Here is a 26,730-nt window from a genome sequence, read left to right on the forward strand (position 1 = left end):
TACACCACAATGGCACACGCCCACAAAAAAAAATCTAATATGCAAATCACGCTGCCGTTTCCACACCTACCACTCCAACGAAGAAAAATCCTGCAGAGACAAGCCAGTAGGGGAAACGAATATGAACAAGGTGGCAGTGAGTGATAGACAAAAACTCCTTGATGGATGGACAGTGACGAGACACGAGCACGTAATGGTAGCTAGAGGTCAGCAGGTTTTGGAATTTTTCTGACAACATAAATACGAGGAAAACTGACCCGGATTTTTGGACAGATGACTGACAAAAGATTCAGTCTGTGATTCAGGGGTAAGAAAGGCAGACGGGGAGGCTGGAGTTCACAGTCACAGACACAAGAAGAACTAAGAGAGGATCTCTGTCCTTTCTTTTTTACCATAATCTGGTTTATGTTCCTCAGATCTTTGCAATCTGAGAGACATAATCCAAGTCAGAGTGCGTCCCAAAATACTTAAGCTTTGATCACTTTTTAAAAACCTTTTAGTCAAATATTTTCTGTGGCCGTGTGATACCAGAGGTACATACTTGCAAAACGTTTGACAGCAAGGAGTTGTCTTCTGAGGTACGCGTGTCATTTCAAATCCACTTCGTAGGAATGAGCTGATTCACCAGCCTTGCTAATGCGGAGATGCGCGCAGATTCCGTACAATCTGAAAAAGGAATTATGTGAACCATCGGAATTTTATAATTTCTGATTTCTCACCTGGAAATCATCACAAAAATCAGATTTTTCTTAATAGATAAGCATGGTGAGTGTGCTGCCGTGTGAGGTTGTGAAATAACTTGTGCCTGTGTTTTCTCTTTTAGGGAAAGATTGAAGATGGCGCTGAGATAACACACAGCACTGCACTTCCGGCACCGCCCTCTCAGCAACAGCAACAGGCTCAACACCACCACACACAGTTGATGCTTGCTGGAAGTCAGCTAGCAGGGGTGAGAAAACACACACACAAAGAGGAAATTACATTAATCAAAATTAGGGAAACTGCTGCTGGCCAACACATAGATGGGAACAGTTCATCGTTCATAAACATGCAGCACTTCCAGCTGGTGTTGTTGTAATCTGTAACCTGTGTACTTGCAGGTTTTAGTCTCAAAGCCATCATCTAAATGAAAATTTATCATTACCTCTGATCCACACTACACAGTTTGTGTGCTTCTGGATTTTCCAAGTAGTGCATGAAAGATTAGCTTAGCTAAATTCAAATGTTTAAAATCAGAAGTTGGAATTTGATCAGAAAAGAAAACATCTGCCGAGTCGCAAAAACTAGTGAACAACAAAAGCAGACAAATCTAACTTTTATATTTTTTCAAACCACTGCTTTTAGATGAGAAAGTAGCAAATAAATGGGTAAAACATGCAGGTAAATGTAGTAACTGTAACACGAATCAGCCTCAGTACTGGTATGTGATAGATAAGAAAGTTTAAATAGAATATAAAAATGATACATAAATAAGGGAATCATCTCAAGAAAATAGGTCATCTAGGTTTTACCAATTCAGAGTTTACTAAATTGACCTGATCACATGGAAATACACATACTGGAACCCATTTGACACGCCACTATGTCTATGTTTGAGAAAATGGGCTGCTTTAGATGCCATACACTCACGTGTAGTCTCTTCAATAATAAAACTTGTCAGGATTGTTTTCCACACTCCTCGCCTGGCTCTGCCCTCTCTAGTGTTTCCATAAAAACACACATTTGTGAGCTGCTCTCTGCTTGCATTACTCCAAACGTGATGCACTGCTGAAAAACAAAGAGTGCAATCAACGATTCAGCATTAGGTAACTTCAATAAGGCCTTCCTGACAAACCAGAAGCTCTTGCACTACCTGTAGTGTTTTTGTGTTTTTGCATTTCAGCTAAATGTACTTTGAAGCTAAGTGGGTTCCTTTTCTTTGCTTGTCTTGCTCTGGCATGCTTTTACTGTCCGCTAACAGATTCACCTACACCTGTGTTCCTGGAATGATAGCTGATACTCTTTGTTCTCTCTCCAACTTTTGCCGTCCTGCATAATTTTTTTATTTCTCCAATTCCATTTCCCTCTCACTGTGCACGCTTACATCTTCTTCTCATTTCCCATCACTGTCCTCGTTCCTCTCCCTCCTCCAACTGTTGCTCTCTCCCAGCTTGCTGCGCTTCTCCCAGCCCAGCAGCAGCTGCTCCTCCAACAGGCTCAGGCTCAGCTCTTGGCGGCAGCCGTTCAGCAGTCGAACGCCGCCCATGCCGCTCACGCTGCCCACGCCGCCGCGCAGCAGCAAGCCAACCAGCAGCAGCAACAAAACCAATCGCAATCCCAACAACAGCAGCAGCAGCAAACCAAACAGGAGCAAACAGTCCAAGCTCCGCCTCCACCGCCACAGCTGGCCCTGTCGCAGCCAATCCAGCTCACAGCACAGGTACCGTCAGCTTAAAAGAGTGGTTTATTGATTTTATTGATTCTCTTAATAATAAGTCTAATTAATAAACCGACTCATCTTTACCCGACTTTATTACTGCTCTGTATTGAAATGCGTTTGTGTTGCGTCGCAGGACATCCAGCAGCTGTTGCAGCTCCAGCAGCTGGTTTTAATGCCAGGTCACCCTCTCCAGTCTCCTGCCCAGTTCCTCCTGTCACAGCCAGCACCTGCACAGCAGTCACAGCAGGGTGAGGAAAACCCTGAAACCTCCTTTCTGTACAAATATTACATGGAATTCATCTGAGAATCAAAAAATTACCCCTCACTGTCTCAGTGGGATTAAAGTGGTGAAGTTGGTTAGGAAATGTGTCATATTTCCTAATAACAGCAAAGATTTCTGTGAATCAGCCGTGCTGCTTTCACCTTTCGATGAGTTCATCCACCCATGAACTCGTTAATCCAAACTTTGGCTGGAAAGTTGGCATATTTGTTTTGTAAAGTGTTTGATTTATTTTTACAGGTTTGCTCTCGACACCAAATCTGATCCAGCTACCTCAACAAAGCCCAGGGGGACTGCTGACATCACCACCTCGCCTGGGACTCCAAGCACAGGTAGTAAATCTTTGTGTGTGTGCGTGTGAGAGAGAGAGAGAGTCGAAACATGCAAATGAGCTTACAGAACATTTTGTTTTCTTTTAATTTAAATGAGAATCTTTGAACCACAGAGTTTCTGTCAGACTGACATTCACCATTATCAGGATTTATCTGCGTCAGAAGTACCTGCAGGATGCTAAACACACCTTAATGTCATTGTGCTCGAAAGCAGCACAAGTTTGCATGAAGAACTAATAGATCATCTGTGATGCAACTGTCCTGCCAGCTGAAAAATGTCAAGGAAGACTGCATTTGCATAGCATCTTCTTTTCAAAATAGATGCAATTTCTGGTCCAATGAGGTATCTGGTATCGTCACCCCTTATCCTCTATAACGTGATGCATGAATGCAACCTCACACATCCAAAGGCTGTTACAGATTTTTGATTAAGTTGTGATGAAGCCGTGTCAGACACAACAGATGTGAATGTAAATGAGCTGCGTAGCAGCAGATATCGTGCATGATGTCTCATCAATTAGCTAACACTCCCGCAGCCTGCAGGGCCAAAGCTTTGACAGGCAGTATGTAGCTTCTCTTGGTGCTAAGCCAAGCACAGACGCTGTTTCAAAATTCTAAATAATGTTTTTTTTCCTCTCTCCTTTTTAGAGTAAAAGGTCTCGTTATAGCAACCAGGGCGTGTTTTATTTTTCTGAGCATGTTTTCTAGCCGATGACCTTATTTAATTTTTTTTCAATTCGTAGAAAATGAATGTGCATGTTTCTCAGGAAAAAGTGTGTGAGCTTTTTTTTTACCAGCACATAAAGAATGTTTGAATGAATCATGCATATACTCTTTGTCTCACTTCTGCTGACATCACAGAGAGAGAAGAGCAGCGATGCTGGAAGCAGCAGCAGTGGAGGCTCTTTAGTTGCCACTGGGAGCAGCGGTGTTGGTGTTGTGACATCTGTAGGAGTTACCTCTGCATCCAGCAGCGCCATGGCTTCTTCCTTAGCCTCCGGCTTGAGTTCTGGAGGTCATGGGGGTCATGGGGGTCACATGGGAGAAGAACCCAGCGATCTAGAGGAGCTGGAGCAGTTTGCTCGCACCTTCAAGCAGCGCCGCATAAAGCTGGGATTCACCCAGGTAAGAAGAAGGAAGGCATGTTTGCATGATAAAGTCTGCATGTATTTGCACAGTGACACAAATTTTCTGTCTCCATCAGGGCGATGTTGGTGTGGCTATGGGAAAACTGTACGGCAACGATTTCAGCCAGACCACCATCTCCCGCTTTGAAGCTCTCAACCTGAGCTTTAAGAACATGTGCAAGCTGAAGCCTCTCCTCGAGAAGTGGCTGAGTGACGCAGGTACTAAGAAATATTTTGTTGCTGGTGTACAATCAGCACACTCATCTTTGTTTGCTGGAACATGTGAGAGTCAGAGATATTTTAAAAATAACTTTAATTTGAAAATAAGCTCAGGATGTTTCATTTTGATGGAAATAGCCTTAAATCAAGACTTCTTTAAAAATGTTACTTATAGTTTTCCATCAGTGATAAAGTGTTAAAATATAGTGTTTCACATATTTTAAGGATTTTAATTTAATTTGACATTCTGATCATTCTTTACGTCACCAAAAACACTTCCTTCATTTATGCCTTCTTTCTCTGTTTCTGTCACAGAAACAATGGCGGTAGACAGCATGCTGCCCAGCCCTTCTTCTATCTCCTCCCCCATGTTGGGCATCGAGGGTCTACCTGGCCGGCGCAGGAAGAAACGCACCAGCATCGAGACCAATGTGCGAATAATCCTAGAGCGCAACTTCAGCACGGTAGGAGATTAAGTTATTAGCAAAATTGAGCCTGAATTTCTAATGGGTATGATTTTTACACCTGAATATAAAATAATGCAGGTTTCCACTTTTGTTTTTATAGAAATAAGATAGAATTGAATCAATTTTCTTTATAACACCTTTCATGGAATTTCCAGTGCTGTTATTAGACAATAAGATTCATGAATGTGGCCGTTTTTAACCCTAAATACTCTTAATTCTTGCTTTACAAAGATTTTAAAATGCAGCAAGTAGGAAAATATTTAAATATAGCCCAATATATGGCGACCACTTTGTAGGGATACGTTATAAATTTGGAGCTTGATGTTAAAAGACCTTTTAAAGAGTCTTTTAAAGAGCTAAGGAGCCTCTATATTTAATAAGAAGAAAAAACATTTTCTTTGAATTAAACACTTGCAGTTTCATTAAAAAGCAGAAACATGAACTTGCTAAACACCCGCCCAGCACAGAACACAAAAAGTACAATGACAAAGGCCGTCATATCAGAGCTGTAGATCTTGTACAAACCTGCAGCAGATTCTTGGAAACTGCCGTAGATCGACTGCACACCGTAGATCAGAGCTACATCCAGCCCATTTTGATCTTATGTGGGCCAGACCAGTGGAACTGCCCTTTCTGCCAGTTTAGTCTAACTACACATTTAGTCCCTAAGAAATTGCTATTTCAACAGAAATCAGTGCAACTCTTCAAGTTAGGCTTAGGGAAAGCTGCAAAAGTTATGAACTTATGAAAATAAATTAAAAGTCTAAAACCTCTGTTCTACTTTACATTTTCCAAAGTCATATGGTGGGCCTAATTGAAGGATTTGCTGGGCAAATCCTGGTCCCTGGGCCTTATGTTTGACACCTCCTGCCTTAGATTAGCACACCATAAATAGTTAATACAAACATATTGTTATATTAATGCAGTGGCTTTAAAAAAAAAGCTCTTCTACATGTGATAAACCAGCATCCTATTTTGGATAGCCTCCCTTTATTAATTAGCCTTCTTCTGACTGCATGCAGTGTTTTCAGTACTTCCTCATCGCTTTGATCTCTTCCTCCTCAGAACCAGAAGCCTACCTCTGAGGAGATCCTGCTGATGGCGGAGCAGCTCAACATGGAAAAGGAGGTGATTCGCGTTTGGTTCTGCAACCGCCGGCAGAAAGAGAAACGCATCAACCCCTCTAGCAGCACCACCCCTCCACTGCCCAGCCAGACCTCGCCTGTTGTGACGCACAAAGCCCCCTGCTACAGCCCGCACATGGTACAGTCCGCCCTCTATGCGGGAACAGATGTTTCGCAGTAGGATGGAAGAACTTCCTAATTTCTCTTTTCCTGTATCTGCAGATATCGAGTCAGGGTCTGTCCCAGGTCACCACCAGCCTCAGCACAACAGGTGAGCTGTAATAACTGTTTGTGCCTGCGTAGACGCTCGTCAATAAATTATTAAAGGTTAGAGCGCTGCTTCTCAATTATGTTTTTGAACCCAAAGGTCGGTCTGGTCCTGACATTATTTAACAGTTGATATTTCAGTATTGTTGAGTGTTTCGCTGATTTGATGAAACATGGAAGAATCATCACTGAGACAAAAAAAATCATTAAGACTGGAAACAGAAACAGGGATGTTTTGTTGACAGCAGCACAGAAGCGCTGGTCTTATGTTGAGTTGTTTACCTCCGTGAGTCATGATTCGTCCGTGAGCTGTCCAGGCTTCACAGATATGACAGATGACCTGACAGGTAGCAAACACAGCTGGAAATTTATTGGCCCGTTGAGTCGAGGCTAGTACCGGCCAACCAGAAAGTGAAGTTGAATGGTGAGAAGAAGACCTTTGAATAGTTCAGGACCCTGGCTGTTGATGAAGAACTGTGTCACCAAAGTGTTTATTTAGTAATAACACTGTAATTCTTCTGTGCACTGCTGTGCGACATCCGTATCACTCTTCTTCTCTCCCTCTCAGGCACCAGTTCGTCACCTTCAGCGTCCTGCCCCATGACTCCGGTCAGCTCAGTTGCCATTTCTTCTTCTGTGACTCCGCCTCCTCATAGCACAGCCAGCCCAGCTCCTCCCAGCCTCGGGACCTCTGGGCTCAACGCTGGGTGAGTGTCAATAACAATTTGAGAAATTTAATTACTAATTGGTTTTTCCTCCTGTTTACTATCACATTATTATCTCCAAATTCTGGTCCCTTGTAATCCTATTAAATAAATTTCAGTGTAATATTACTCAGCTAGAACCATTTTTGATACATGATATTATTTTGGTATTGTTTCAGGAATTAGTCGGATCCCTAGATGGAAGAAAAGCTAGCTCTTCTTCATTTGCTCTCCTGGAGTGAATGAAAGCATGAATATAAAATTGATGCAAAACTTTTTGAAGGTTTCTTATTGTTGGTTAGTTTTAAACAAAACCTCTGAACTCTGCAAAAACTACCTTTTCAAATTGACTTGACCATGATCTCTAACCTGACATCACGTCATACATAAGTGAGCAGATGTTTCTTGAGCATTTATGATGCAAGCTTTGCTCAAAATCCCATGTGGCTGTGTTTCAAAAAAGTCAAATACTAAACCAAAGCCTCCAAGCTCTCCATGTGCACCTCTGGACCTCCTTCACCGTCAGTGCTGCTTTCAGATTCCTATAGAAGTTCCAGTCTACTTCAGTAATTTCTCTAGTGACCTCAAAATTGTCCAAATTGGACAAACTGGAAGTATTTTAAACAGCAGCTTTGAATGGAAGATGTCCCGACCCAAAAGAGCATAAAAAGAGTGGTTGGTGACCTGAACTACATCACATGAAAGTGCAGGATTTTTAATGCCATATGGGTGCATGTTTCACTCTCCACCCACCCTGCTGACTGTATTTGGCTCCCTGTGATTTAGTTCTCGTCCCCCAAGTGAAATTAAAGTCAAAATTTTGACAGTTTGGAGCAGGATCTAGCATCTCCCTGCATCTCAGAAGCATAGCCACAAATGCATCAGAGCTCTTTCTTTCCAAGCTGCCTCGACTACCGTGATGTGGATGACTGAGAACCTACACAGACAAATGCTCTCTTGATGTTATTTAACCTGAAAAATGTTTCTGTACATCAATGAATGTCTGGATGTGTGTGTGAATTTGCTGTCCATCCACATTTCAGGAACACAATGATGGGAGTAAGCACAGGGATGAACCAGGCCCTCATTGGCAACAATCCCCTGGCTACCATGCAAGGTTTGTGTCACTGAGTGCATGAGTGTGTGTTGTTAGACTGTCCCCTCTGGCCCAGCGAGTCTTCATGAGTCTCCATTTCTAAAGACCAGTTCCCATTTCATCCTCCATCCATTCTGCCCAAAATGAATTTCCTTGCAAAGCCTCAGTATGACAGTAGCCAAGAGCAAGCCCGGCGCGCACTACTCCTCCTTTCTCAAACTTTTTGAATCGCTCAGTATGGTGAAAGATTCAATTTGATTCTCATACAATAGCCCACTATTATCACAAAGTGACAAGAGCCCCTTATGGCAAAGCTTAGGAGGCCAAGTCAGCTTACAGTAAACAGTTGAACAGGCACAATCCCCACCCTCTCAATATCAAAGCCTGTTGGCTAAATAACTAGTTTCACTCAAAATTCTCCTCTTTGAAAGAGACGATCTGCTGCCAAATCAATTAAGCATCACAAATAAGCTCAGCTTTGAATCCGTCACGTGCTCCATCTCCCTATAGCGCCGATTCAGGCCTTCCCTTTTTTCTCGCGCTCTGTTCAGCGTCATTCAGAGTCGGCGTCCTCCGGGCCATGTGCTGATGAGAAGGATACAGTCTGTTATGGAAACTGCAGCTCTGGCACTGTTGGCTCTGATAGAGTTTTAGGCTGAAGGAAAGAAGAGAGAAGAGCCTGAGTTTTAAAAAAAAAAAGAAAAGAAAGAAAAAAGGATGGGATGAAATGAAGTGTTGACACGAAAGGATTTCAGTTTGCTTCCCTTTGGGGCCACACATGCTGTAAATGTTTACTCTCATGTAATGGATAAAAGTGTGTATTATTACACTGGAATTCAAACGCTGGCAGGTGTATCACTGTGTTACGGCAGGGTTCGGACAGATTGACAGGTTATCCTGACAAGCTTGCAGCAGTAACCTCGCAGAAAAGACAGCTACTGTAACAGTACTGGGATTTTATCTAATTGAAAAGTAATAAAAAGCTATGAAATATAGTGCTGTGGAAAAGCATTAACCCTCCTAACAGACAGTAACAAAGTACAACTACTTTGTTACTTTGTACTTACGTAGGATTTTCAGGTATCTGTACTTAGCAACTTTTTACTTTTACTCCCTACATTTTTAAACAAATATCTGTACTTTTTACTTACATTTTCAAAACGGGCTCGTTGCTTTTGGTTTAAGGAATTTGAGGAGAGTTATTATTTCACCTCACTGCATGAAATCATGTGTGCCTTCAGACATCAAACTGATATCAGCCTAAAACGTAACACACGAGAGGCAGTCCTGGCTATTTTTCAACACTAGTATCTGTACTTCTACTTAAGTACAGAATGTCTGCGCTATTACTGATTTCCTTTCTTCTTCTTTTTTGACTTGTTAATGTTACATGTTTCAGATTATCAAACAGATTTTCAATATTAGACAAAGATAACCTGAGTAAATGGAAAATTAAGGGAAATACATTATTAAGGTAAAAACAAAGCTATCCGAACCTACCTGACTCTGTGGAGGGGAAATTAATTGCTCCCCTTCATTCAGTCGTGAACTTGCGGTAATTTACGTGCATTTTTTTGGAAGGCTGAGTTAAGTTTCACTGGCCACACCCTGACCTGATCACTGCCAGCCTGGTTGAATCAATAAATCTTTAAAATAGAACCTGTCTGACAAAGCGAAGTAGGCCAAAAGATTTCAAAAAGCAACACATCAGGCCACGATGTGAAGAAACTAGAGATGGCACGATACCACTTTTTTATGTCCGATACCGATACCGATATCATAAATTTGGATATCTGCCGATACCGATATGAATCCGATATAGTGTGTTTTAATCAATAAAACTGTTTTTTAAAAAATATCTTGCTGCATTTTGTAGTTCATACTCAAGTTTAAAACAACAACTACACTAAAGCTATTCTGTTATACCTATATGCAAAAAAAAAATATTTATAGTTCAGCAATACTGATCAATCTAATAAACTTAAACCTACACCATCCTCCCTATTCTGGTATTTTAAAGAGTACTTAGCGTAAATATTAAGCAACCTAACTAATAGGGTTCCAACTCCCAGCAACAACAAAAATAAATAAATAAAAAATAGGGAACCACCCCTCACGCTCCACCTCATGATGCTTAATCAACGTAATCAACCTTAATTTGATGCAGTGTGAAAAAAAATGCACAGAAATCAATTATTTTTCAAGAAATATTAAATAGATTCAACATCTTTCTTCAACAAAATTGCAGACTGCACAGATGGTACCTTCCCAAAGTAAAAAGTACTATAGCTTACTAGGGTATATATATTAGACTTAATAGTCACTATATACAGTAATTGACTTCTATTCATTTTACATCAAATTAAAACTTTGGGTGTCAGATAATTATTTATTAAAAGCTAGACATTTTAAATGAGAATAAGAAAGAAAAGTATGTCTTTGTGCCCCTTTTCCCTGTTAATGCCCTATCGGCCCCCCTGGCTAAACTTTGCTAGATCCGCCCCTGCACAGTTACCAGCGTCAGCTACGTAGAAAAAGATCCTGGAGTAGAAAGTAATATTAAATACATTCTAACAACAGCTTATCAAGCTTAAACGTGCTGCTGTTGTTCAGCCACTGGTTTCCTCTTTCTGGTGCAAAGTGGGCCAAAAACAAACCAGAGAGATGGACTCGCGACAGAAAAGCCGATCAGCTGATCATTAAGCAGTTTCATGATTGAAGTAGCAGCAAGAAGAGGCAGTCGCTCCATATATCGCTTGTTAAGCTTAACGCAGGAATGCTTTACAAACATTCAGAGATGGACTTACACACTTGCTTTACTTCTCTCGGGGATAACTTTGTCGGAGATGAAATGCCGGGTTGCTAGCGAAGCTCCAAATGCTATCCAGACCACCGACAGGTCCCGCATGCCACAGCCGCTCTATCACGTGATGCATACTGCTCCGACGTGCTAACGTTCTGAGGTGAGTTACGGCGTGTTGCAAGTTTTGCGAGGTGCTTTCGTGATATTTAATGGATCGGATTACATTTTTTATTTTTCTCCGATATCCGATCCAGTAATTTAGGTCAGTATCGGACCGATACCGATACGTAATATCGGATCGGTCCATCTCTAGAAGAAACATCTGAAAAACAAACTCATTAAAGTTTATCACTCTGGAAAGAGTTTCAAAACCATTTCTAAAGGCTGTGCGACTCCAACGAACCACAGTGAGTGCCGTTATTCAAAAATTAATATGAGAAAACTTACAACAGTCGTTAAATGTTCCAGAGAGTACAACATCACTTCAAGAGCGCATCAACGACTCATTCAGGAGGTCACAAAAAACCCAGAACAACATCTATAGAGCTGCATGCCTCAGTAGGCTTAGATAAGGTCAGAGTTCATGATTCAATAATAAGGAAGAGACTGGGAAAAATAGAGCAAACTGCTGCTGATCCAAAAGAACACAGAACGTCGTCTCACGTTTACCAAAAAACATCTTGGATGATCCACGATACTTTTGGGAAAATATTCTGTGGACTGACAAGAAAAAAGTTGAACTTTTTGTAGGTTTGAGTCCCGTTACAGCGTAAAACTAACTGCATTTCATAAAGAGATCATACCAATAGTCAAACGTGGAGGTGGCAGCGTGATGGTGTTGGACTACTTTGCTGCTTCAGGGCGACTTGCTGTAACTGATGAAAGCAGGAATTCTGCTCTTTACCAGAAAATCTTGAAGAAGCTCGGTTTAAGAACCGAAGCACGCCAACAGGTCCATCTGAGTGGCTCAAAAAGAATGCGATTTTGGACCTCAAAGGCATTTTTATATTTTCTTGGCTTATGTTTGTCAAATATCAACATTTATTTGATGATCTCAGACATAATAAATCACAAAGGGGGGAAATATTTTTCAGAGCACTGTATTTAACATAAACCTTTTGAGCCTGTTCATTTTTTTTCTATTAAAAGTCTGCAAACTACTGCTTTTGCAGATTGTAACAGACGCGGGTTTGACAGGGTGAGACAGAAAAGGTTCATTCTCACATCCACTGTGTGTGAATATCACAATCAGATTTCATCCTTTGCTGTCGATCATTGTCTCTGTGCATTTTAAGGTTGAGTGTCATCATGAAGAGTCTTGGCTTTAGCGCAGGGGTGTCAAACACGTTCTGAGCGATCACTGATGATCTACAAACAACCTCCGATGTTTTAAAGCACTATTCTCTCCACGTTTCCTCACTAAAGACTAAATGATTTAACCATCTTATGTGGATTTTATACTTTCCACATTAGTGGGTATACAAAGGTCCACTTCAGTCTGAGTAATCTAAATGTCATCATCAAAGGATAAATGTGCATCTGCTAATTTTTTGGGACCATGTGGACTCTTCTCTGAGGCACTAAACCACAAATCACCAACTACCCATGTGTCCTTCAGATGAACTTAGAGCAACTAAGTATGCCCAACTTGCCGTGCTTTGATGTGATGTTGTGTGAGTAGTTTCTTTGTTAGCAGGAGGGCTGTAAAACCTACAGTGATTCACACAAAATACAGTGAGCCATCTTTTTATGCTTGTGGAACTAGTCCATTGGGCCACACTGGGCTCAGTTGGTGGGTTGTTTCTGACCCGTGGGCCATATGTTTGACACTCCTGCTTTAGCCTTATATTTTTTATCTGTTATTATGATTTAAGTGGGAAAATCTTTCACATTTATTCAGGCTTTCTTTAATCATCTTCACTTTCAGCAACCTATTTTTAAATGTTTGTCTGTAACTAATGTCTCTGATCTGTTCACTGACTTCTTTTTAATTCTCTCTTTGTTTATTTCCATTCTCCATCATTATTTCACCCTGGAAACTGTCTCTCTTTTTTCCTCTCCTCTCCCTTCTTCGTCTTCACTGCCATCACATCTGCATTTATTCCCCTGTCCTCTATGTTCTTCTTCTTTTGTTCTTCTGATCGCTTTGCAACTTTGTTCTGAAACCTTTGTTTTCCTTTTCTGTCAATTTTGACTTTTTCATTCACTTTTTTTTTTTGCAACATTTTTTAATCTTCCCCTCACCCTCATTTCTTGAGCCTAATCCTGTCTCTTTTTCATCTCCTGTCTTTTTCTTCATCCTCCTGTCCTCTTTTCTCCTCTATCCACCTTCTCCTTCCCCTCTTCCATGCTTTGCAGCTCTGGCAGCCAGCGGTGGGCAGCTACCCATTTCCAGCCTTGAAGGTGGAGCAGGTCACATGCTTCTCGGTGGACCTGGGGGTGCCTCTGTCCCCTCTTCCCTCCGCCCTTCTCTCTTCCTCAACCGACCCACTCTCCTCCCCATGGTGACCGGCTCTATGGCAACAACATCCACAACTGTCATGGGACTGGTCAGCAGCAGTGGTGGCGTGTGCGGCCCAAGGCCCTGCTTTTCCCAGTCTCCTTCCGCTGGCACCAGCAACCTCATGAGCCCAACTTCGTGCCCAGAAGAGTCTGCGTCTCCTTGTTCAAGTTTCTGTTCATTCAGCGAAGCCTCACCGCCACCACTGGGAGGGACCATGGCCGACTGATCCCCGACTGACAGCCAAAGTATCCTATTAGAGGAGGACGAGGAGGAGAAGGAGGACGATTGAAGGAGCTTTAAAAATCTAAATTTACAACCTCGCCTTTGAACCAAAGCCATCTCTCTGTCCAATCCATCTCTGGTTTTGTCTGTCTCTCTCTTTTCGTATCTCCCTGCTGACGTCTTTTGAAGCCAAAAATATACACAGATGGATGCGGGGAGGAAGCAAAGAGAGAGGTAGGATGGAAAGGATAGAGAGAACTGCAGAACGAAGGAGGGGAATTCGAAACCAAATATTGATCTACAGCTGGAGAGGTGGCACTGAGGTGTGTTTTTGCTTGGCATCGAGAAGTGAACACCACGCTTTTTAACAGCTGGAGAAAAAAAACTCAGTGAGGGCAGGGATGAAAACTGAAACTGTGTGTGGAAAAAAAAAAGGGAGGCAAAGAAAAGACTTGTTTAACAAGCCCGGAAGGTCGTGTGGTTGCAACCAAATTTAAAAAAAAAAAAAAAAAAAAGCAAGAAAGGAAATATGCTAGAAGAGAAACACACAAAGATGTAACCAAAATCTCTGAATACCAAAAACTGAAAACCAAAAAAAGACAAAAAAACAACAACAAACGGAGCGAAAAGCTTTAGTTCAAAAAGACTTTCTGATCTGTCCAGGATCAGTTTACTACTTCATTCTACGTCAAACATTTCCCATTTCACTCAGGATTTCTGTTTTTCCTTTTTTTTTCCATCTTCAGCTGAAGATTTACAAAACATCTATTTTTCTATTATTTTGTATTCATCGCTCTTTTTTTATCTAACTCAAACAGTTTCACCCTTTACAGTTGAACCCACATGCAGGATGTCTACCTACCTCTCTCTTTACAGCTTTACAGTGGTCAACCTACCTTACATTTTAACAGACTGTTTCAATGAGCCTGGAGCAGCAGATGGGTGGGGTTTATTACGATAATAATTACTTTAGTTTCCAGTAAGAAGCCAATCTGTATTCGCTGTAGTACAAAAATAACTTTCTGGTATTCATTAAAGCCTTCTTCGTAGCAAAAGCCACCCTTCTGGCAAAAGTTGGAAACTCCACTGAAGTTAAAGGAAAATACTGGTCAAAATTTTAAGGGTTATTTAGCTGTTAAATGTCAATTTGTTAGATCCACAGTTAGATTTGGGGGATTATTTGTATCTCAGATTACCCTCAGAGACAGATTTTAATGGGTTACTGCCATCATCATTATCATCATCATCGTTATTATCTTTAATTTTTGTTCAAACCAAAGTATACCCTGAATAGGATTCATGCTGCCTGCGGAGTGGATATACACAAGGCAGATATGTGGTTTATTTATTTTTATATTATTTATTATTTGCTGTCTTTAATTTAATGTTACCCTTTATACACGCTCACCATCATCATCACCATCACGTCACCTTTCAGACTGCTCATCTACCACCAGTCACTCACTCTTGGATACCAAAGCATCGCCTCTGGCAGCGTTGTCTCTGGATTCGCCCGGGAGACGAGTGTCCAGACAAAACCTCAGCAGTGTCAAAGGGAAAACACACACACACATATACACAAACACACATATTACAGTACACTACAAGCATAAGAAAGACCAAACCAAAAAAAAAAGAACAAAAGAAAGAGGTGAAGCACCGGCATTCCCCTTACTGCCCCCAAACCCCTGCCCTCCAACCCTCCCTCCCATCCGCCCCTCTCCTTTGTCTCCAAAGATCAGATCAAAGGGCCAAAAGAAACAAGGAGGAGAAGAGAAAGAGGAGAAGCGGAGGAGCCAAAGGTATGAGGAGCTGCAGGGGGAAAGTGAGGAGGAGAAGAAGAAGAGGAGGAGATGGAGAAGTAGGAGGAAGAGGAGCAGGAGGAGATACGCTTGAAGCAGCGGACCAAAAAACCAAAAAGTAACCCAAAACCAAAAGCTACTGCTACTACTGCTACTAGTTATGTGTGAGTGACTGAAGCGTAACGAAACCAAATACAAACAAAGAGGGGGAGGACGGGGGAGAGAAGGGGTGAGTAAGGCCCTGTCTGTCTGTTCGTCTTTAACTGTGATTGCCGTTCTTGTATATCAGACAGAAATCGTTCCCTGCCTCCCTCTGCCGGCCACCTCGCTTTGTTCTCACTTTCTTTTTCCTGGATGGATAAAATATGGATTAACCTCAACAAACTGACTTTGAGAATATATATATTTTTGTTTCTGCTTTCCATAGTGTGTCTGTTACCGATGTATGGATTCGTCTCATTGCTTTCTTCTTATTATGCGGTGGGTAAGGAGGGAGGGGCTGGGTGTGGGGCTGGGTGGGCGGGGGTGACAGGTTGGTTTGGCAACGTGTTGCCTGTTTTCACGTCTTCTTGTCTCTTCGGTTGTGGTCCGGGTTTTTCTTTGACGTTTGGAGATAACTGTGAAAATGTAGCTTCCGGGATTTCCTTTCTTTCTTTTTTCTTTTTAAGTTGATTCAGAATGTTGTGAAAAAGCCAAAACTGAAAACCAAAAGCAAAACTTTTTAGAAATACAACCATACCAAATAGAACAACCAAACCAATGCACAAGTCGTATGATTGGATTAGCTGAAGTGTGTGTGAGAGTGTCTGTGTGTGTGTAAGCATGTGTAGGTAAAGATGATTCTCTTACATACAAACCAAACCATAAAACACACAAAAACACATGATGGACAAAATAATATCAGTCAGTGAAGAGCAAAGCTCCGGTCAGTTTGAACCTGGACCTGTTTCTGCAGTTTTCCAATCACATTCGTCGGCTTCCTGCAAAAGATTTAGATCACATCTCATAAAAACTTTGCCCGTTCATCCCCCCCATAAAGGAATGCACAAATTTAGCATTTTTGGGTTCAATTATGATCAAATAAATCACAGCAAGTTCCCACAGTTTCTCACACATGTTGAAAAATGCAGGAATGCTTATGGTGACTCAGCTCCTGGCTACTTAAACTCCAATTTTAAGTCAACCTCTTATTTTAGTACTTACAGGATGTAAATTCAGTTTTAAAGGTCTTGACGGCACCACAGTAAACAAAAAAACAACAGTTTACGAGTCTGATTGTATTGCATAAGTGAAAAAATGAGTGCGCACATTTCAAGGTTTTCTTTTAAAATGTTTAGTTTCAGGGTTTTATGTCATTATAATGTGTGTTATATTAAATTTAGAAAGGTCACAAAAGATATTAGAACACAAACGTTTGATTTATAGTCACATCTGCACAAAAACTGATTTTTTTAAACCAAATTCATTAAGATTAGAACTCAATACATTAATTTCTACTTTTATTTTTGTTAGATTTGTAAGTGCACAATATTATTTTACTTAGTTTGAGGGTTTTTTCCAAGTCCAGTTGTTAATTTTATCATAATACCATATGTTTAAAACCAAATTCAAACCACTGACCACCTAAGCAGTACCATAAATAAAACACAGTTGTGCTTAAAGGTCTCAAGTCTGTGATAAAGACAGCAGTGGCAGAGTGACTGCCAGGCTATGACTGTTAGTGCTGCTGTCTTTAATTTGATTATTTATTTAACTGACTGTCATTTTGAATTAAAAACTTACAATTAAAATCTAAGACTGCAATAAATCTGCAACAATTGCTAAATGTATTCTTTTTAATTACTGATAAAACTTGGAAGAAAATGACACTTTAAATTGTTGGTTACTCCAGTGAATATCGGGTCCTGTGATCCTTTGTTGCGTGGGGTGGCCAGACTTACAAACACAGACTGTATTCAAAAGATGGTAGTCACACCTTGGCTCCACCCCACTCTTATTTTGGTGAGGATTAATGGCTGTGATTGGAGAACTAAAGAAAGCAAGTACCAGGTTGAAGCCAGGGATGAACTTTGATGTGACACAGATACTGAAGGCAACCAGTGATGAAGACGATATGGGGAGGGGCACGGGGTACAGGTGGTAAAGGCTGTTAACATCCACTTTTAGAGGGAATGTATCCATTAGTTCTTATAGGTTTTGTAGAAGGAAATAATATATGTTCACCTGCTCTTATTTGTTGCTCATGTATTAAAAGGCTGGGACTATTATCCATTGACGACCGAAGACGACGACATGATTTAAGAACCAAAAGCTTTAAAACTCTTTTATCTCTCACGGGCTCCTTGTTGGAAAAAAAATATTTGTATTTATTGTATGAGGGAGGTGTGTGATTTTTCGGGGATGGGGAAAATAGTCTGTTTGTATTTGATGAACTTCTTTGTCTCTCATCTTGTTTATTTATTGATTATTTATGTATTTATTGAATTCTATTTAAGTCTTTCGGGATCTTTGTAACAGCTTTTCAGGGGTTGTATCTGCAGAGAGGGATGTTCTTGAGATCAAAACAAGGAGGAACGAATGTTTCAAAGCAAAACCAAACCTAAGACTGTTGCAACCTGAGAAGGAGAGAAAGTAGGGAACAGAGGGAGGAACATTTATGGCTAGCTTCGTGGGGAAACAGTTGTTTCCTGTTCCAGCCATCAGACAGGCATTGGAGTGTGTGTCACTGCGTTTGGTTTACTTACCTCCAGCAGCATTGTTTTTGTCATCATCTTATTAAATACATTACTAACATAGACTGTATTAAAAAGATGGGAGACACCATGATGGCACATAAGACGATGAATAGCAACCGTGACATCATCTGCTGGTTCTGAAGTTGTGTTTTGAAGCCCCATTAAAGGGGCGGGTCTAACTCTAAAACTGCTTTGTTTACTGGCTAAGGTCTTATCAATCACAAGTCCATAGCCAATGAATAAGCCCTGGATAAACCTCAATTTTGAAACCTACTAAGACCAAATTTTAAAAACTTTTGATTGATTAACCCCCTAAAACCTTTAGGGAGGTGCTTATAGGTCAAGCTGGAAAGCCTCTTTTCCAGAAAACGTAAAGTAAACTTTTAGATTTTAAATCCAGCTCAGCTTCACACACTCCAAACACGTCAGTGTTTGAAACATTGCTCGACTTTGTGGTATAAAATCCAACATTTCTGTCCCAACGAGTGAATTCGCTCCTCCTCCTCTGCTCTCTAACAATCTTTCGAGGGCTTTAACTCATACCTCTGATACTCAGATAAAAGAAACCAAATAGACATTCAAGCTTTAATGACGAAACATAAACCTAAAAAAAAAAAGACGTGTCTTGTCTGAACTCAGGAGTGAGGGGTGTGAAAGCGGCCCTAGCAAGTTAGTTTGACAGAGGAAAAACAAAGATTTTCACGAACCAGTTGTTCTTATGGCTTTAACCTACAGAACGCACGGCCACGCTGGGTGAAGACGTGGCGTGTTTTGTAGCGAGGGGAGGGGGGTGTGTGTCTATTTATCACTGCTGTCGGAAAAAAACATCCGAACTTCTTTTATCTTCTTTTTTTTTTTTTTTTTTTTTACTCGAAATAAAAAAGTGAATTTCTGTTTTTAGCACGACGCTCATCTCTTGGGGTCTTTAAAGTCCACTGTGGATCTTAAAAACTGTGTGGATTTCCGACTTAACAGATCTTTATATTTTTAACATTTGTGTTACGTGTTATGTTTTTTAACTCCAACAGCAGTGCAGCTCTGTCTGTATGTGTGCCTGTGCAGTCGGACTCGGCTGTGGTGGACAGAGAATGATACCAAAGTTAAAACGACCACAGCGAGACCCTGCACGACAAACACAACACACGCGCTCACAGTCATTCCACGTGTATATAAGCATTCAGGATTCTCATTAGGGACTGTAACTGATAAAATAAAGGATATCCAGCGCCTGATGTTAATTTAAGAACACTGTCAGATAATAAGAGCATTTCAGGCCTCGGCAGTTTTCTACTGTAGTTCTTTATGTGGCTGTGAATGTTAATTTTACTACTCTGCTCAAGTCACCGTGAAATCGACGACTTTTTTTCTCTCTTTGTTTTTTTTTTTTTTGGCCTTGAGAACACAAATGTTAATACCTGCTACCAGACAGAGTAAAAGTAAATGAGAGTATTACTTCAGTCAGTATTGTTTGCCCCTTGTTATTGTTGATTTATTAAGGAGAAGTTTTAAAAGAAACATTTTCCTTTCTATTTTTTCTACAATGCAGCTTAAATCCAAAGGTTAAGAGGACAGCAAAGATAGATTTTACTGCTAAAGAAAAGACCTCAATAGTGAAAACCAAAGAGCTCCACTGTATCTTTTCACATTTTCTGTTTCTCCGCATTGTGCAACTCCCTCGATTTTATGATGTAAACTCCAAAAGTGTTCTTTAATATAGCCTGATGATGATGATGATGATGATGATGGTAGTGGTGGTGGTGAACATAAAAGACGAAAACAAGCATCTGTTTTTTGGGGTTCTCTTTTTTTCCTGTTTTGAAGTATGCTTACGATATGCTGTTTTTTGACCTCGAGGCTCTCTCTGTCTGAGTTGATTCTATAACCCGATTCTGTTGGAAACGTTTGGGTTTGAAACTGTTCTCTACTGTCCCTTAACTCATCGCTATCTGTGTGCCTGTTGTTTTGGGGGCCAGGGAAACGGGGACAAAACAAACCTGTAAGTGTTAGAAATAAAGTGCGAATTTAGACCAAAGTCATCTCCCGTGTTTTTGTTGTTATTTTGTTTCTATAATGCAGTTCCTCTAGTGGCCACTTGACAATTAGGATAATGAATCGTGTAAAAAATGGTCAAATCATCTTAGGATGATGACTTCTTGAACATAATGAGGAGTTCGCTGTACTCAAAAGGCCTCCACAGTCATCAGCGTCCAGTGAGTGTTCATAGACGACTATTTGCCAACACATTTGCAGTTTTAGCATAATGAAAATAAAACAGTCAGTTAATCTGTTAATTAAAATTCACCTCCACCGAGGGGGTTATGTTTTTGTTGGTCATGCTGTCTGTAAATATAATTGCTCAAAAACTTTTGAATGAATTCCAATAAAACTTTGTAGAGTGGGGTCATGTTAGCGATCCATTAAAATGTGGCTCACATTCAGCGAGGCCTTCAAGACCAAATTAGTGATTCATTGGTTGACAAATCTCGCAAAAAGCCAAAGTGTGGTTTGTGTTGGCAACATAAAAGATTAAAAATATCATGTCTCAATTAACCTTTGACTTCTCCTTTAAGGTCAATGGATTATTCTGAAGGTCAAAGTGATAATAATGCAATATATTTGCATTATTATCATTATTATTATTATTATATAGAGCTGTTTGAAATATCATTAGGTTTTCAGACTGACAAGAACATGTTAGCATAGGATACTTTTGAGTATAGTTAATATCATTGTGACTTTTTTATGTACGTTACAGTAATGGGTTCTAACTTTTAAGTGCATAAAATTTTTTTTACATCTACAATGTCCCTGAATAAGTGTTATTTTTTGAGGAAAACTAGATAAACCTGAGATCAAATTTTTTTTTCCACTTTATATTTATTACTAAACATTTGAAAAAACTTGTACTAAACAATGAAGTGGATGCTATGCATGTACTATAGTCACATACTGTAAATAAAAAATAATTATAGTAAAAATTAAGTCTATTAGTATGTTCAAATGAGGTTCGACAGAGCAAATCTGCACGTTTTACTGTTATGAACTTCTTAAAGTAATTTTTAAATTAATATTAAAATAATACAATATTATTCCCTTAAAAGCCCAGACAGTGAGCTGCCTTGCTGCAGGTTCTGAGCACTTCTTCTTTCAGTGTTATTAAACATATTACACTCTAAAAGACAAATTCAGTGAACTCAGATTTATTAATGTTTTATGGTGTCCCCTGCCTCAAAATCTAAAAAGAAATGAATCATTAAAAAATAAAGAGGATCCAACTTTAATGAAACTTTAATGAATATCAGCAACACCCCCGCCCCCCAAAAAAATAAAAATAAAATGTTTCTTCAGTTTAGCTTGACTTCATATTTTTCACCTGGACTTCACTGGCAGTGGCTCCCCACCACAGTCTGAGTTATTTAAACTGTACAACTTAAGTGAAAAATGTTGCATTCTGCTAACATAAATGGCATTCAGAGGCCACATACTTTCACATGCAACTTATCTGAGGAATCTTTACAGTGCTCTTGAGGATTAAAAAAACAGTCATAGGAAAAATAACATTCTTCACTTTAATGTCGAGCACAGAGAAAAGATATGTGAGCTCCTTTATTTAGTCTGCCATCTTCATGGTATAAAATACTGACCCTGATAAAGACGCTATGAGCTGAAAATCTGCTTTTAAACCATTTGCATTCCTGACTAAATAAATGTTTATACTTCATCTCCTTAAGAGCCTGGTCACTTTTTTCTGTCCACACATTATTGTGTTTTGTGAACTTGAATCCAGTTATTTTACAAACCTAGTTAAATGTTAGACCACCTTCTTTTCACCAACTTCCAAGATGCTTAAAGGGACAAAACAGAACTTCCAAAAAGGTCTGAAGATGAGGTGAAGACCAGAAGCTTAAACATGGAGTAACTGAAAGATGGGCACACTGTGGTCATAAAGGGATTGTCATTGTAATACTCAGGTAGGCTGTGACAAATAATGTTCAGTTGTAACTAAGGGGACCAAAGGGTGCCCACATATCCCCCACACAGGCCAGGATGGAGCCATGCTTTTAAGTTGTTTACACCAAATTCTAACTCTACCATTCAAAAGTAGCAGCAAAAATGAAGTTATGAGAGCAGGCAATATTTTTCCAGCCTTCTTCTGCTCACCTTTACTGAGGCTGTGTGACCTGAAGCCTCAGTCTTCTGTTCTTAGCTGACAGAATCAGAATCTTTATTATAGCAATGAAACTGTATGAAGCTGAGCTGCCGTTATCTAGAAAAAGAAAGACACAGTCACTCAAAATTAAAAAATTAAGTTCAAAATATATAAAAATGTGTCTATAAATAACAATTGTTTGGATATTAAAGTGGGACCCAGTGTGGTCCTCTGCTGCTCATCTGCTTTAAGGATCGACATGGTGTGGATTCAGAGATGCTCTTCTGCATTTCTTGGTTGTTTCTGAGTTAGTGTTGCCTAGCTTGAAGCAGTCTGCAAATTCTTCTTTCACCTCTGAAATCAACAAGGTATTTTTATCCAGAGAACTGCCGCTCACCGGATATTTTCTCTATTTTGAACTTCATCAGTTTCTAAAAGACTCAGAGCAGACCGCCTGGTACAAAACACATTCAGAGTTACTTAAGTCCCAATTTCTTCTCCGTTCTGATGCTCGGTGTAAAATTCAGCAGGTCATCTTGACCATGTCTACAAGTCTAAATGCACTGAGACGCTTCCAGGTGGTTGGCTGAGCGAGCGGTTGACCAGGTGTACTTAATAAAGTGTGTGATTAGTGTTTGCACTATCATCCCACACACTTTCTGCTTCTTAAGAGTGGTGTTGCCGGGGATTGGAAACAACACAAGTGAGAGTAATCAGGATAATCAGACAAACAGGAAGTAAAACCCAAAAGAAGACACTATCAAAGTGACAACCAAGACATACACTCGATTTTATTATTAGTCCAGATCTTAAAACCAGAACAAATCCCAGGGATGATAACAACTTCACATGTTCAGCCAGAAGAATTACAATCAGGCATTGTGGCAACATCTTTCTGCTGACAGTCTACCTATCTCTTAATCCCCTTTTTTAAAATGTTGCCTGTCTTGCACTTTCCTATCTCTCTCTCCCAGTTTTGGTTCCTCGGGAGTTGCTGACATAGAGAGAATTTTTACCCTTCTGAACCTCCCTTCGAATTCTTGCTGCTACACATGTTCAGGGGCGACATCAGGGAGTGAGCCCCCTGAATCATTCAGGGGGCTCGAAGCAGGATAGGACAGGAGCCCTGCAGCCTGCCACGGATTATTGAAATTTAATGTGCAGGTGCTCTTGTTGCCAAGATTTCTAGCAGCGCCCCTGCACACATTCGCCCCTTGTTGCTGCCTAGCACTAACAGAGGGCTCAGCAACTGCAACTTCGGGAGATTAAAAGAGTGCTGCTGCTGCTGCTGTTGTTGTTTAGGGAACAAGTATCGAACCGGTTTTCATTTCTAAAAGCTACAGCTTCTCAGCCAGTTCCTACGTGCTTCTCCTCATCTGTTTTTTATGAGCGCGACCCAGGGTTGTGTGAGGGTTTCTAATTTAACAGATCAGCCAAACCATAATCCGCACGCCTCCTCCCATCTACAGTAAATCATACAAGTGCATCCAACTCCACATACAAATAGCTTCTGGGGAAAATTTAGAACTCGGTCTCCTTGGTTCTCTGTCCAGCACCAACTTATTATCTGGTCAAATTGACATTCAACTCTGTCATTTTGCTTTTTAAAAACACAATTTAAGGACTGGGTTTTTCATTTGCTCCCTCCTTGGAATATTTAGTTTCTTTCTCCCAGTCTTGTGAAACATTTTCTGCCACCGACTGCCAGCTGTGGGGAAATGAAACAGCAGAAAGGCAGATACGAACTTCTGTGTGAAACTGATGCAGTAGTTTTGTTCCCCTATGAATCGATGACATGAAATAATGATGTTGCTATTGGTCCTGGGTGGTTCAGATCTGGGTGGCCTAGTTCGTGTGTGTATGTGCGTGCGTGCATACGTGTGTGTGCGCATTTCCAGTCAGCCCCAGTCTCTCTTCTGGGAACTAACATGTTGTAACCCACATGAGTCCCTCAGGAGCAGCTTTGCTTGCTACACTGCACAGAAGAAACTAACTCTGTCTCTTTCTCCCACACTCCCATGCTCTGTAAACCATGAATGAATCCCTGTGTTTGCACCTTTACACACTCTGCATGCCAGATGTGAAACTGCCAAATGTTTGGAAAGTCAAATGAAATACCAGGTGTGAAGCAACCTTGAAATTGGCAGCTCCCGTCTGACCGCAGAGGCGATGCTGAGCGTCGGTCAGGGGGTCTCAGAGCCACATGATGACCAGCAGAGAAGGTGTCAAAGAACTGGATCATAAGTCAGTCCGTTTCCTCATCACAGCAGCTGCACAGCTGGAAACTAAAAGATATATTTATATCTTCAAAAATATAGATGAAAAGTAAGAAAAAAAGACTGATTTATTTCTCTTTGCTAAGAGTCATATTACACTACGTTTATTAAATACAGCAACAACAAGAGAACACCTTAAAAAGAGGCCCTCTTGAATTATTCTCAGTATAAATCCCTTTCTTCAGACTCTTAAAGAATCAGCACGGGCAAGTTTAGTGCAAACCCCACTAGGTGGCGCCCCCTCATTACAAAAAGCTCACAACGACTGAAAGGCATGAAGACATGGACACCCAGCACTACCTCAGCTCTTGAGGGACTCTTTTGTTGTTCGTAGTGCTCGTCCTTATAATTTCACGTTATCACTTTGACCATGCAGCGTTTATATTTTTTCCTCTTTTGTTTAAAGAGTCTGATATTCCTGTTTCATCCTTGGATTACCAACACTGAGGCACTATTTACGATTTAAAACAAATAATTGAGAAATAAGTGAAACTTTAACTGCCACAATGAGACAATTCAAGAGCATTTAGAGGCAAAATTTCATGAAACTGCAAAAGTTCCCAGTGCACAAAAAAACTTTTCATTAAAACATAACCTGAAGCAAAGCTGTTTAAAAAGTCACTATGAATCTCATGTCACAACAACCCATAAAATCTGTGAGCTACAAAGAACTGATGGCAGCATTAATTTAGAAGAAAATCTTATTTTACAGCCTCGCTCTTAAATCTTCGGATAGGCTGGGATGCTGTGAGGTATTTCCTTTAGCAGACACTTGAGGTCTTTGTCAGTCAGATGAACACCAAGCAGCAAAAAAGACTCTTATAAACTTGTTAAAGACAATCTGCAGGAGTGTTGCTGTAAACAAACTGCCTGCCCGCACTCAGTTCCTGAGCTGTATTGCATGTAAATGAGCTTTCATTGTTTTGAATGGGAGAGCCATTGTGGCCGTTAGTGTTTTCTGCTACATTTCACATTTAAATTTGGTTACACGGTTAAACTGTCTGCAGCGTAAAACCAGTGCAAACATGTGTGACGCTGGTCTGAGTTACATCACAATTCACTGCTGATTTCACACGTGGTGACTCATTGATGTTAAAGGTAACCCTGTCCAGTGTTGGTATATAAGAAGTATTCAGATCTTTTCTTACAGTAGCACTAAATTAGTAAATTAATCAAGATCTACACCGTGTATAAATCTTGATTCATTTAATTTTAAAGAAAACAGTTGATACAAGACACTGACTGCACCAAAGTTGCAGTTTCTGTTTCTGGGAATGGGCACTGTTGCTGAGTTTTTCCATATTTATTTAATTTCTGGTAAATGCTATTTACTTCCATTATATAAAAAAGTCAGACATCTCTAAAACTGATATCTCCAACCTTGGGTAGCTCAAATCAAAAGAAAATAGATGGATAAATAGAAAAACTTAAGGTCTGATAGTGGCATTGGTCTGAAAAGCTGCTGAGAGAGTGCCTTAAACCTGCATTCTTCCTAATGACCAGCAGGGGGAGACTCTTCTGATGGCAAAAAGAAGATTGTATAGAAGTATTTGAGAACAGGGACCTACTTCTCACTTGAGGTATGACCTTGGTAAATGCTCTCCTAGTGGAGTTATGGTCCTACCTTCTAGTTTAAAGTCTGATGTGATTTATAACGATGTTTATTTTGTAAGAACAGTCCCATTTAAAGTGATATACACATGTCAAGCCTTTCAGAATAAAACACCACTCTTCCTTCATTATCTCTGATTTAACTCATTCACTGCCAGCCATTGGCAGTGAATGAGTTAAACCCATTGACTCATGCACTGCCATTGACGGCTATAGACGTCAATGGCAGTGAATGAGTTAAGCAAAACAAAGATAACAGCAGCTAAAATGCTCAACTACAGGTTACAAAAAAGCAGACTTAACCAATTAATGGGTAGCATAATTTTGGCTTTGTCCATCCTTTTTATACAGTCTGTTTTTCTTGACCACTGTAGTGGAGAATAATTATATTTTGGTCATAAGTTAAATACGCTCATCATGGGTATGGAGGATCTTTGGCTTTCTTTCAAATGTTTTTTTCCAGGAGGCGATGAATGCACTGCATAAATCTTTAATGACTTTAAAAACTTGGGGGCATGAGTTTGGATTTTCTCTAATGTACACTTAAATCTAAGTGATGCTGAAGGCTCTACAATGTCTTCTAACCTGACAAG

General features: G+C 40.3%; 1 protein-coding gene across 1 annotated transcript in view; it reads left to right on the forward strand.

Moving 5' to 3' along the window:
• pou2f2a (POU class 2 homeobox 2a) overlaps positions 1 to 20,132 on the forward strand; it is a 71,872-nt gene extending 51,740 nt beyond the window's left edge. Inside the window, exons 5-16 of the mRNA XM_026156447.2 lie at positions 824 to 949; positions 2,150 to 2,419; positions 2,553 to 2,667; positions 2,940 to 3,031; positions 3,893 to 4,156; positions 4,236 to 4,377; positions 4,693 to 4,841; positions 5,910 to 6,107; positions 6,191 to 6,239; positions 6,804 to 6,942; positions 7,983 to 8,056; positions 13,197 to 20,132. Of these exons, the coding sequence (XP_026012232.2) occupies positions 824 to 949; positions 2,150 to 2,419; positions 2,553 to 2,667; positions 2,940 to 3,031; positions 3,893 to 4,156; positions 4,236 to 4,377; positions 4,693 to 4,841; positions 5,910 to 6,107; positions 6,191 to 6,239; positions 6,804 to 6,942; positions 7,983 to 8,056; positions 13,197 to 13,567 (1,989 nt within the window). The 3' untranslated portion in view covers positions 13,568 to 20,132. The remainder of the gene's footprint in view (positions 1 to 823; positions 950 to 2,149; positions 2,420 to 2,552; positions 2,668 to 2,939; positions 3,032 to 3,892; positions 4,157 to 4,235; positions 4,378 to 4,692; positions 4,842 to 5,909; positions 6,108 to 6,190; positions 6,240 to 6,803; positions 6,943 to 7,982; positions 8,057 to 13,196) is intronic.
• The last annotated feature ends 6,598 nt before the right edge of the window (positions 20,133 to 26,730 follow it).

This window comes from Astatotilapia calliptera, chromosome 22, assembly GCF_964374335.1.
Source record: "Astatotilapia calliptera chromosome 22, fAstCal68.1, whole genome shotgun sequence".
Classification (NCBI taxonomy): domain Eukaryota; kingdom Metazoa; phylum Chordata; class Actinopteri; order Cichliformes; family Cichlidae; genus Astatotilapia; species Astatotilapia calliptera.